General features: G+C 37.3%; 1 protein-coding gene across 1 annotated transcript in view; it reads right to left on the bottom strand.

Moving 5' to 3' along the window:
• The window catches only part of LOC136835627 (CAP-Gly domain-containing linker protein 4-like), a 135,516-nt gene that overhangs the window by 3,692 nt on the left and 118,579 nt on the right, over positions 1 to 13,245 (bottom strand). The window contains 8 exon segments of the mRNA XM_067099399.1: positions 1,331 to 1,439; positions 1,442 to 1,713; positions 2,797 to 3,049; positions 4,216 to 4,404; positions 4,988 to 5,109; positions 6,154 to 6,382; positions 6,974 to 7,123; positions 9,147 to 9,279. Coding sequence (XP_066955500.1) covers positions 1,331 to 1,439; positions 1,442 to 1,713; positions 2,797 to 3,049; positions 4,216 to 4,404; positions 4,988 to 5,109; positions 6,154 to 6,382; positions 6,974 to 7,123; positions 9,147 to 9,279 — 1,457 coding nt within the window.

A 13,245-nucleotide genomic window follows, 5' to 3' on the forward strand; every position in this document is an offset into this window, starting at 1 on the left:
ACATTGCATCCTACTGGCTTACAGGGAACAATTATAGTACCAAGAAGCCTCTGGTAATTAGTTCCTGTCCTCCTGCCTAGTGGCTGTATTCCATAATTCATCATAAAAGTATTACAAATTGCCATTCTAAAGTGGGTTGCTTTGGTACATTACATATTTATTTATGATGAAGAATTTTCTAGGAAAACTGTTGGTTGCAATAATGAAACTTCATCTGCAGACCATGAAGGATTCTTGAATGGGGAACTAGTCATTTGTGTCTAGTCTAGAGTTTGCCTTTAGTATCCCAGCCACCCTGACACACACACACACACACACACACACACACACACACACTCCAGTGTCATTCGAAAACTTCCTCGTTGGTAGGTCTAAGGGAATCAGTTTCTAAATCTGCAGTTGTGCACCAAAGATCAGACTAAAAATTTAGTGATACCCAAGATTGAAGCGTATGAACATTACGGTATTCAATACAAATTTATATTAACTTTTCCCAATTCTTCAACACTTGTCTTCCTCCATGTTAAAACTTGACAAAAGCTACAGAAAGGCGCAGAGGCTTACATTCCAGGAAGTAAAGAGGATAGCAGTTGTATTGTTGGGCAGCTGAAGGGGTCTGCTTGTATGTTATGTGATTAGCAGATACAGGAATCACAGAAAATATAGCAGGAATCAAGTTTTCCACTAGTGTTCAGTCATAAGTCACTATTTTTGGCGAGGCAGTTTAGATGCAAAGTATACAATATAAGCTGTAGGGAAATATTTATATTATATGTATAAATACATGTATATACTGTACAGTATATAATATATATATATATATATATATATATATATATATATATATATATATATATATATATATATATATATATATATATATATATATATATCATTACAAGAACTAGCTACTGAAAATACTGTAAGTACTGAGTCAAGCATCTATTTCGACAGGGGCACAAGACCAAAGGGGAATTAATTCTTTTTTTTTATTGTACCTTTTTGCTGTGTCTGGGGAAGTAAGCTGCACGAAAAAAACAACACAAATAAATGGCAGCATAAAAGATTATCAACATACTGTATGTATAAAGTCTCAAAATATAATGTAACATTTTTATTAAAAAAAAAACTGCTATTCATAATACATGGTGTCTCATGAGGCCTTTTTAGCAGTACAGCTTGATTTCAAAGGTGTGTTTGAGCTGTTTAAGACATCACATCGTTTTAAAATCCTTTACACAAGACCAAAGAGGAAGGAAAGTTTTTATGATTTATCAGTCAAGACTTAAATGGAATCACCCATTTTGCCCCAGACTTATCCTAGACTTACCGTGCCGAGAAAGACCTGTTAAGGCTGGTCATAGCCGTGTTTGGTGGGTATATGGCTGTTTTCAGCGAGTTAGCCCTCTTCAGTGCACCTTCGCTGAACCCATCCAAAGGTGCTGTGAAGACACGCATTTAGAGCAGGAATCTGTCATGCTGGAACACATGGCGTGGTTGTTGGCGCCATTCATGGCTGAGTGGAAACCCAGACTCGAAGGTCCGTGGGTGTTGTAGGACATCGTGCTCGTATATCCTCCTAGACTCATGGGTCCGGTGGATAGGATGTTGTTGTTAGACCCATGGCCTGACCCCAGGGAGAAACGGCTGTAGCTGAGTGAGCTAGGCTCGCTTGGAGGCAGACCTTCGTCGCAGTCGTAGTCGCTGCTGACCCTGGAATGATTAGGAGGATATTAGAAGAATGCGTTGAGTGCTGTATAAGGAAACAAAATCAACGTTTAATAAGAGTCAAGAAGCTTTACTGAGGTTTAAAGAGGAATCTGGAAGTTTACTGAGGTTTGAAAAGAAATGCAGAAGCTTTACTGACGTTCTAAAAGGAATCCAGATGTTTTATTGAGGTTTAGAAAGGAAACCAGAAGCTTTACTGAGGTTTAGAAAAGAACCCAGAAGCTTTACTGAGGTTTAGAAAAGAACCCAGAAGCTTTACTAAGGTTTAGAAAGGAATCCAGAAGCTGTACTGAGGTTTAGAAAGGAATCCAGAAGCTGTACTGAGGTTTAAAAAGAAACCCAGAAGCTGTACCAAGGTTTAGAAAGGAATCCAGAAGCTGTACTGAGGTTAAAAAAGGAATCCAGAAGCTGCACTGAGGTTTAGAAATGAATCCAGAAGCTGTACTGAGGTTAAGAAAGGAATCCAGAAGCTGTACTGAGGTTAAGAAAGGAATCCAGAAGCTGTACTGAGGTTTATCAAGGGATCCAGAAATTGTACTGAGGTTTATCAAGGAATCCAGAAACTGTACTGAGGTTAAGAAAGGAACCCAGAAGCTGTACTGAGGTTAAGAAAGGAATCCAGAAGTTGCACTGAGGTTTAGAAAGGAATCCAGAAACTGTACTGAGGTTTAGAAAGGAATCCAGCAGCTTTACTGAAGTCTGAAAAGGAACCAGAAGCCTTACTGAGATTCAGAAAGAAATTCAGAAGGGTTACTGAGTTTTGAAAAGGAATCAAGAATCTGTACTGAGGTTTAAACAGGAATCCAAGAGCTTTACAGAGGTTTAAGTAGGAATAAAGAAATTTTTGCTGAGGTTTAAAAGTGAATCCAGAAGCTTTACCGAGATCTGCTATTTCAAGATTAGAAAGGTGCTCAATGAGGCATGTTAGATAGGCCTATACACATTTGAAGAACTTTTTCAAAAGCTTATTTTATCATTAAAATCATAAGTTCGAGAACTGGAGAATCGGGAAACAAACCCAAAGTTTGCTTCGGGAATCGAGTAAAAATGTCTTTCTCTTCCTCTTACTTGATAACCCTCGACGGGGCAGCGAAGATGCCACAGTTGGGACGGCAGGTGAAGTATCTGGAGCCGTTGACAGAGCCGTCGTTGGTGCCACGGGGAATTTCCAGCTCCACTCCAATCCAGAACCCGGAGGCAAAGTGAACTCCGCCCGTGTACCTTACCACGCCCATCACCGCCCTGGTCGATCCGTTTCCAATGCCCATGTCTACGTAAACTCTGTCTCCAATCACGATCTTTCGGTTTGTGTTGCGGATGTCTGGAATGATTAGGAAGAGGGTAATATTTCGTCGAAATAATAATTTTACCTTTATTTCGGGACACACACACACACACACACACACACACACACACACACACACACACACACACACACACACACACACACACACACACACACACACACACACACTGGTAAACATTCCAATCGGCGACCGGCGGGAACCAGACCTCGGTAGAATTTTCTGTCTTAAGGTTTATACCTCTCTCTCTCTCTCTCTCTCTCTATATATATATATATATATATATATATATATATATATATATATATATATATATATGTTTATTTGTGTTTATATACAAACTATCAAAATTAAAACTGCTCCGAGAAAGGGAATTTGGTGCTTGAAGGCGCCCATGTACAAGTTTAGTATAGTTATTCTTAAAATGGTAGGTATCATAGGGCCCGTTTTCAACTAAGTTATATAGTAAAAGAAAATGTTCTTTTTAGGGCAGGCTTTACTAAATTTAACCGGCGCTCTCACCACGGAGAGTGGATGCTAATTTTGTTAATACAACGCTAAGATTACATAATTTATCTTGTAGAAAATGTTATGTATTTTAATAAATGAACCAGAATATTGTAGTGTAATTACACCGCAAAATATCAGAGCTTTTTTTGGTATTCTTTGTTGTTTCTGGTGTGACAATCGGATGTTAAAGTGCACGCCTCCAACAAAAGCTTACTCTATATTTTATTATAATTAATAATTGCTGTATTATTTTAAAATGTTAACGGTTAACGGGATTGGATTTTATAGATGCAACTGAATAAGAATACTGGCGTATTTGACATTGTATTTGTCGATTAAACGACCCAATTTTTCACAATATGGAAAAAATATTTTAAAAATTTAGTCATAATTTTGAACAAAGATGTATATATGTCTTTTCGTATCCATCTTAGAGCAGATTACATATGGATATCATATTTATTTTTTGATATATTTAGCATACATTATAATATATTGAATTCTAAAAATAAAATGGCAAATGAACTTTCTATTTCGTTCCATTTGTCCCCAAAACTCGAAGGCTGTTCTTTGAACTTCTCTCCTTGCATCCATTTTTCCAAGCTATCCATAACCTCCCATCTTTAAAGTGACAACCACGGGTTCGTTTTGGGTTAGGTCCTTAAATCCTCACCTTGGGCCACCCTGGATGACACGCGGGAAACGTCCACGCGCCCGTGGTTGACACGACCCGGGGGGAGGGATACCGATCGCCTGGAGGAGTCCCTGGCCCTCTGGCGTTGAGCCACGGAGGTGGACCGTCCCTGTCGCCCTCCGCTCACGTTGGGGATCTTCGTCAGTCTGTTCACAGGGACGAATATGCCTGGAAAGGAGGTCACGGTGTAAGAATTCGACGATTGAAATAGATTTGCCAATGAAAGGGGAGTAAGTTGATGGCGATCATTTTTGATAATTCCCTACTAGTAGATGATTTAAGATCCGTCTCATATATATATATATATATATATATATATATATATATATATATATATATATATATATATATATATATATATATATATATATAATACTGATGTGATCGCAGAATCGACATAAAATATTAAGTCATTTATACAGTTCAAAACTTTATTTAATGTACGTTTATGATTTCATTACGAGAAAATGCTTCATAATTCATTTGCTCTTCCTGTCAGTAATTATTTTTAATTCGTTTTATTCAATGCTGATGCTTGTACTCCTAAAAACATTTTTGTAGTGACTTTCAATCTTTTAGTTTTTGAAAGATTAAGATGACCAGAATATGATTTTAACTTGAAAATCACATACAAAAATCTTTAGAAGTTTTTTTATGCAAACTAAAACAAGACACAAGAGTCTTTAGAAATTTTTTTAATGTCAGCTAAAACAAGACAGAAAAGTCTTTAGAAATGTTTTCTGAAGCCTACCATAATTGTTGGCACATCTGAAGTACATGACTCCCTTGACTGTGCCATTGTGGCGCCCTGAAGGTGTTTCCAGCTCAACTCCCGCCCAAAGTCCTGTAGCGAATTCGGTGGAACCAACAAATCTGTGAAAAAAAATATAAACAAGTAAAAAATGCATCGAGTTTTCCGTACAGCCGCTACAGCGTATTATAATCAAGACCATCGACAATAGATCTATCTTTCGGTGGTCTCGGTATAATGCTGTATGAGCCGCGACCTGTGAAACTTTAACCACGGGCCGGTGGTGGCCTATCCTATGTCGTTGCCAGAAGCACAGTTATGGCTAAGTTTAACCTTTAATAAAATAAAAACTGCTAATGCTAGAGGGCTGCAATTTGGTGTGTTTGATGACTGGAGGGTGCATGATCAATCTACCAGTTTGCAGCCCTCTAGCCTCAGTAGTTTTCAAGGTCTGAGGGCAGACATAAAAAGTGGGGTCAGACAGACAAAGCCATCTCAATAGTTTTCCTTTACAGAAAACTAAAAATCACAGTTAGTTGTGTTTGGTTTTTCAGAAATGTGTAGAATAAATTAATCTGTGCGTATCTCTGAGGCTTTGTTTGTTTGTGAGGGCGTTCTCCATTCATGACATAAGTATGAGAGGAAAGCAGAATAAATTAGAATACTTTTGAATGTATTTGTTTAGTAATTGTGCGAATATACTACAGTGCTAATACGCACACCTCTCTCTCTCTCATATACTGTATATGTATATATACTGTATATATTTAATATATATATATATATATATATATATATATATATATATATATATATATATATATATATATATATATATATATATATATATATACTGTATATATAGAGTGTTCTCAATATTAATGAACTGTTGTATTTTAATGTATTCTAATTTATTTTGATTTCTTCGCAAATATGTTGTATCTATCATTTTATCTCGTATTCATAAAAGAGCCATTCTTTCTAACACTGTCCACTTGAGATTCCTAGGATTTGGATTCCAACATTTGTACATATGAACCACGCCCTTGCTTTGGACTTTTAACTATATAATATATTCTTCATTTTCTCTGAAGACAGTTAAATGCTCAAAAGTTTTAGCCCCCTCCTTTTCGGAAAGGTCATCTGACCTCCTAATCAAAACTGACCTTAACGTTCCTGTCTTGACGCCACTGACCAAAACACGGTCACCCAGCTTGAGTCCCATGGCCTTGAGAACTGCCCTTCCGGAGAGGCCTTGCGTGGACGATTGTCCCATGGAATACTCGTAGGTGTTGTAGCAGTGCGCAGCCGAAGGGCAGAGAAGAGACCTCAGCTGGGCGATGACGTTCTGGACGTCTGGGACCAGCTCGTATTGGTCTGGGGCTGGGATGCACTCTGGTTTGATGAAAGAAGGTTTAGCTAGAGATTAGGCCTACATTAGTTTTAGAAGTCTGTACTGAAGGATGTGCTTTTAGTTTTTTTTTTTTATCCAGGTAATGCAGTAATATTGTTTAATTAATTTATTTTCATTTATGGTCGTCTTGTATGGTGTATACTGTATCAGCTGAAGGCACAGGAAAAGTTTGAAGAGAAACGGCATATTTTTGTGATTTTTCAGTACTGTTGTCTGAGACAAATGCTTGTATACGGATACAGTGAACAGAAAGCACCAGGAACTATGTTATGAGATAACTGTTTTATGAGATAACTAACCAGTGCTAAGAAAGTATCAGACAAAGAAACTATTTTCAAGGAACAGAACTGTCCAGAGGTAGTAAATTAGCAGACAGCTTAAATTCAGAGCTATCCAGAGTCAGTATATTAACAGACACCTTAAACTCAGAGCTATCCAGAATCGGTATGTTAACAGACAACTTAAAATAAAGTGCACATTCAACCCTCCTATTGTTCCAAGTCCATGACTTCATCACAGTACAGTCAAGGCAACGCCTTTCAGGCGAATCTGTGCCTGTGGATTTCACTTACGGAATGGAGTTCGCCCTTGAGTATCTGTCAGATTCAGAGGAGCTCCATGTGCCAGCAGGACCTTCGTAGCTGCCAGGCAGAGATTGGCAGCCGCGATGTGCAGGGGAGTTCCTCCCGAGTACTCCAGGCAGGCGTCGTTGATGCTGACACCTGCAGAAGTCGAAGAAGAAGGAAAACGTCAGTCAGTTTTGAGATGGCGGATGTTGTGTGCAATTAGAACCTCCAGAATTCGAGGGAAGAGGCAGTGATTTACTGCCTTAAAATAGACCTCCTTGTTAACATATATTTTTATCTGTTTATTTATCAATTAGTTGAATTTATCTTTTTCTAGAAACTGGTCCCTTCTTTCTGTGTTTTCTAATATCTTGTGTAATTTCTTTCAGGTGAACACCTTAATATTCTTTGGAAGCTTGAATTTCAAGTCAGTGGCCCCTGTGGTGGGCTTGTTCCATATGGATAGGGTTCATCTTCTGCATAATAATAATAATAATAATAATAATAATAATAATAATAATAATAATAATAATAATAATAATAATAATAATAATAATAGGAGATGGACTGTGCCCGTTCCATGGTTGTAGGGGTTACCTATTGATAGTTTTATGGTATGGTGGTAAAGCATCTGGCTAGGTAAGGATACTTAGGTTAGGCTAAGGTAGTCCCTGAAAGGTAACATCAGTAATGATTGGTGATCCCCAAAAAGTAGTGCGTATATGTTTAGTAACTTCCCCATTTACCATTGTCGCAAAAGCTCCATGTACCTAATAGGAGAGAGGTCGTTTTATGGAGGAGATATGATTTCAAATACCTCAGAAAGGTCGTTATATGGACGAGACATGATTTCAAATATCTCTTTTACGGAATACACTTTTCATCCTCTTCATTGTATTTCAGTATGATTAATTGACTAATATTCAGATTATATACACTCTTGTTACTTTTTTTTTTTTAGAATATACAATTTTTACTCTTTGTATCCAAAATTTTAATTCTTGTTCACTGCCACCCCGATAAAGAAATTATCCTGGAAAACATAATTTTTGACAGAAAATAGGCTGCGTTTAAGTGTGCTTGAGTCATTTCCTGTTGATTTTAGAGCTTGTTTCATTGGAATTTGTGATGTTTACATTTTCGTAATAATGATAATTATGATACTAATGATTGTGCAGGTGTGATAAGTGATGTTAGTGATTATACGGCTAATGTTTATTTCCAACTCATGAGCGTAAAGAAATTCTCGTTAAAAATTCTTCATCTGCCACGTTCAGACTTATCTTCAGCGAGAGAGAGAGAGAGAGAGAGAGAGAGAGAGAGAGAGAGAGAGAGAGAGAGAAAGTAACGTTGTTAACGTGGAATATAACCCTTAATCCACGCCCTACATGATAGAAAGAAATGGTGTTGTTAAGCAGCTTAATAAAACTTCCATGCTCTGATGGCATTAAATATTAATATTTAATTAAAATATATTCCAAGAAACAGTTAATGATGACACTATATATGTAAGGTGATGTGATAGACCAAAGGACATAAAATGACAAAGGCTTAAACATCCCGAGTGTTTTTCTAGAGCGTGAATCAGTGGTAGTATGGGGTTTCTTTTGTTTCTGAAAGGTAATCTGGTACAGTTATTCTGAAAAGGTTACTGGTTAAATGTGCATTTTTAACATATATGTATATATATTTTATATATATATATATGTATGTATATATATATATATATATATATATATATATATATATATATATATATATATATATATATATATATATATATATATATATATATATTTTTTTTTTTTTTTTGTGTAAGCGCATGCGTGCTTGCTTGTGCTTTCGTCTTTGCATCTGTGTTGGCCCCAGTTTTCAGACTACAGTAAATTCTAGTTTACAGTTAACAGTGAAAATATGTGCATAAAAAGACCAACGTTGACCTAAATATATTTTAAAACTGACAAGAGATGCTGACAAAAAGCTAAAATTTTTTAATGGAAGGCATTTTAAAACACCGCACCAACCCATCTGATCGAGAACCGCCACCTTTTTTTCCAGGCTTACGAGCTGCAAGCAAATTACACCACTTCACCCTGAAGAAGAAGAAGGAGAAGAAGAAGAAGAAGAAGAAGAAGAAGAAGAAGAAGAAGAAGACCCGTGAAAATAAAGAGAGGAATACCTTGGGGATCGCTGAGGAGGAGATCGAGAACAGGGGCGACGTCGAAGTAAGCGGCGTAATGCAAGGCGGTCATGTGGGTCCATCGACATCTTTGGTGGACGTCGGCGCCGTCACGAAGCAGTTCCTTGACCACCTGCAAAATAATATCCAGTTTTAACCTGCCATAATTGTCGGCCGATGAGGCAGGTAGGTGAGGCTGATAATGCTTTTGCTCTAAGTGGTCGTGCGTGGTTCGTGATCGATGGTGTTTTTGTTCGTAGGAATGGTTAAGTGTAAGGTTTTTGAGGGGTTGTGATTGTTGTCATTTGTGCTCCAAGGTATGGTTGACTTTGGTTTTATGGTTGATGGTATTTGTGAGTTTGCCCTGAGGAGTGGTCATGCGTGGTTTGTGATTGCTGGTATTTTTGTTTATAGGAATGGTTAACTTTGTGAACTTGGAATTGTTTCACATTGAGAATATATGATCTTTGCACTAGTAGTCTTATTGGTTCAGTAATAATATGGCATGGTATGGTTTGTGAGTTTGGTCTAAGGAGTGGTCAGGCATATAGTTTGATTGATAATATTTCCGTTCAAAGGAATGGCCAAGCATGGTTTGTGATTGAATATTATTTGCTAATTTGTTCAGAGGAATGGTCAGTTATGGTTTATGATTAATAATAACATTTTTAAGTTTACCCCCAAGGATTGGTCATCTGTGATTTATCATTAAAAATAGCACTGGATGTATTAACGATGAGGTAGGCAGATTTTTCAATCAGAGAAAACAGAAAATTCTTGTATTTTTGCTAAAATCTAGATAATTCATTTTAGCCACTTACTGGAAAGTGCACCTCTCTCTCTCTCTCTCTCTCTCTCTCTCTCTCTCTCTCTCTCTCTCTCTCTCTCTGAAGCCCCCTAAGTCACACATCTGAATTTTTTGTATGATTCATGAAGCTGGACGTCACATTAACCACCAAAAATGTTGCTCTGCCAACACATTCCTACTAACCAAACCACAGAATTGTGAGCAGGAAGTGGCCGGGCGAATGTAAGCCATTTAGGAACTAGGTGCGTCGTTGTATTCTTTATTACTCCTATTTATTTTTCCTGCTGACCTAGATTTATGTGCTTGAAAGCACACCTTCGCAATCAGTGTATTACACGGTGGTGGAGGAACTGCTTGCGTGGGTTTAATTTAATCACATTGCTTTGATGGAACTTTTTTTTTAATTTCTGATAATCATAGAAGTTGATATGTGAATGTATATTTATTAACCTGGAAACGTTTGTGGGGGACGTGCTTGCATTGGTTTAATATCAAATTATTGCTTTAATGCAACTTTTTTAATTTTTCGTAATCACAGCGTTGATTTGAGTCTACGTTAATTTTTATATTTCGTTTTGGCGTCGGATTTATATATATATATATATATATATATATATATATATATATATATATATATATATATATATATATATTTTTTTTTTTTTTTTTTTTTTTTTTTTTTTGGCTGGAAGAGTCAGTTTCGTTTTGGAAATTTATTCAGGTGCAGAAATCTAAATGTTTACACAGCGATATTAGTTTACTCTTACCCATGCAGAGTACCCCTAAATACTGGGGTAGTGCTGTCAGTGCACCACATGCGGTGCACTATAAGCATTACTTAAGGCTCTTTTGCAGCGTGCTTTCGGCCCGTAGTTGCAACCCCTTTCGTTCATTTTACTGTACCTCCTTTCATATTCTCTTTCTTCCATCATACTTTCCACCCTGTCCTAACGATTGATTCATAGTGCAGCTGCGAGGTTTTCCTCCTGTTACACATTTCAAACCTTTTGCTGAATGACCTCATAGGTCCCAGTGCTTGGCTTTTAGGCTAAATTCTGTATTCAATTCGGTTGAATTCACTATAAAGCATGGTGGCTTAAATATTCTAAAAATTTTATTATTTTTATAAAACTCATTACATAACGGGGATTTGACTCTCACAGTCAGTTCTAAATCTGACGTAGTAGACAATCTCGCCTGCTGACGTAGATAGTATCTATATCTACTTGTGGAATCGCATATGCGCTTGAATTTTACTATTTAAGTGTGAAGAAATGTGTACCAAAACCTCATTCTTGATGCCACGTAAACTCAGCGAATTTCTCACTTAAATGTCGGTATAGCACGTCCCGTTTTGATTGTAACTCTCTCTGTCTCTGTCTCTCTCTCTCTCTCTCTCTCTCTCTCTCTCTCTCTCTCTCTCTCTCTCTCTCTCTCTCTTTATTTACTCTTTCCTCACTTACTTGCTCTAACTTGCTTGCAATCTTCCTCTAAATTTATGTTCCCTTAAGAACTCAAGAATCTGTTTCTCCGTGCAATCTTTCTCTCTCTCTCTCTCTCTCTCTCTCTCTCTCTCTCTCTCTCTCTCTCTCTCTCTCTCTCTCTGTCAGTATCTATATTTCTTCTCTCTCTTCTTCAATCTCTCTGTCTCTTTCTGTCATCGTCCATATTTCTTCTCTCTCTCTCTCTCTCTCTCTCTCTCTCTCTCTCTCTCCCTCGAAATCTTGGGGGCGTCTCCTGTGGTCGCCGTGAAAGTCCAGCACAGCAGCAGGTCTGATTAGTCGCGTTAACAAGCGTGGCGACTTTTTTTTTTAATTTTCGTTACTGACCATTGCACGAAGGGAAAGGAAACCTTTTATTTAATTATTTGTTTTGGTAATGCATTCCCCCCCTCTCTCTCTCTCTCTCTCTACGTTTTCATTTATGCATACATATACATTCTCTCTCGTTCTCAGTACATGTATGATACATACCAGCAGTTTGCTCCACTCTTGTATATATTTTCATTTACGCATGCATACAAGTATACATTCATTCTCTTTCGCTCTCTCTCCACCCCCTCTCTCTCTCTCTCTCTCTCTCCACCCCCCCTCTCTCTCTCTCTCTCTCCACATTTTCATTTATGCATACACATAAATTCATTCTCTCTCTCTCTCTCTCTCTCTCAATACATGTATGATACATAACTAGCAATTTCCTCCACTCTTGTATACATTTTAATTTATACATACATACGAGTATACATTCATTCTCCCTCTCTCTCCATACATGTACGATACATAGCCAGCAGTTTCCACCACTCCTGTAGCCTAAAGTTGGCTCTTGGCCGCCGTGTGAAATATATGTATTATGGAAAATGGAGCACAGAACATTTGGCCCCTTTGCATATTCGTCTGCACGCTCTGTACATATGGAAGATGGGGCTTAATACAGTTCACTGAATCTCTTGCCCGTTAGCCCTTGCTGCTCTCTCTCTCTCTCTCTCTCTCTCTCTCTCTCTCTCTCTCTCTTTCTACAGTATATATATACATTTGTGCTTATATTCATTCTTTCTGTCTCTCTCTACGTATACGTTTGTGCATATATTCATTTTTCTCTCTGTACATTCAGGATACATTTGTGCATACATTTTTTCTCTCTATACATACAGTATACATTTGTGCATACATTCATTTTCTCTCTTTCTCTTTACGTATACATTTCTGCATGCATTAATTTTTTTTCTCTCTCTCTCTACATATGTTTGTGCATACATTCATATTTTCTCTCTCTCTCTCTCTCTCTCTCTCTCTCTCTCTCTCTCTCTCTACATATACGTTTATGCATAATTCATTTTCTCTCTCTCTCTCTTTACGTATACATTTCTGCATGCATTAATTTTTTCTCTCTCTCTCTACATATACGTTTGTGCTTAATTCATTGTCTCTCTCTCTCTCTTTATGTATACATTTCTGCACGCATTAATTTTCTCTCTCTCTCTCTCTCTACATATACGTTTGTGCATACATTCATATTTCTCTCTCTCTTTACATACTGTATACGTTCATTTTCTCTCTCTCTCTCTCTTTACGTATACATTTTTTCTCTCTCTTTACGTATACATTTGTGCATGCATGCATTTTCTCTCTCTCTTGCTCTTTATACATGTGCATCTGTGCATACATTCGTTTTGTCTTTCTCTCTCTCTCTCTGATTAAAACAGTTCTCCTTTAGGTTCATAATACTAATTCATACCTTGAATGAGTGGACATTTACCGAGTTTTTCAAATGTTTTTGTGAATTTATATGCCA

The sequence above is a fragment of the Macrobrachium rosenbergii genome, chromosome 55 (genome assembly GCF_040412425.1).
Source record: "Macrobrachium rosenbergii isolate ZJJX-2024 chromosome 55, ASM4041242v1, whole genome shotgun sequence".
NCBI classification, from domain to species: domain Eukaryota; kingdom Metazoa; phylum Arthropoda; class Malacostraca; order Decapoda; family Palaemonidae; genus Macrobrachium; species Macrobrachium rosenbergii.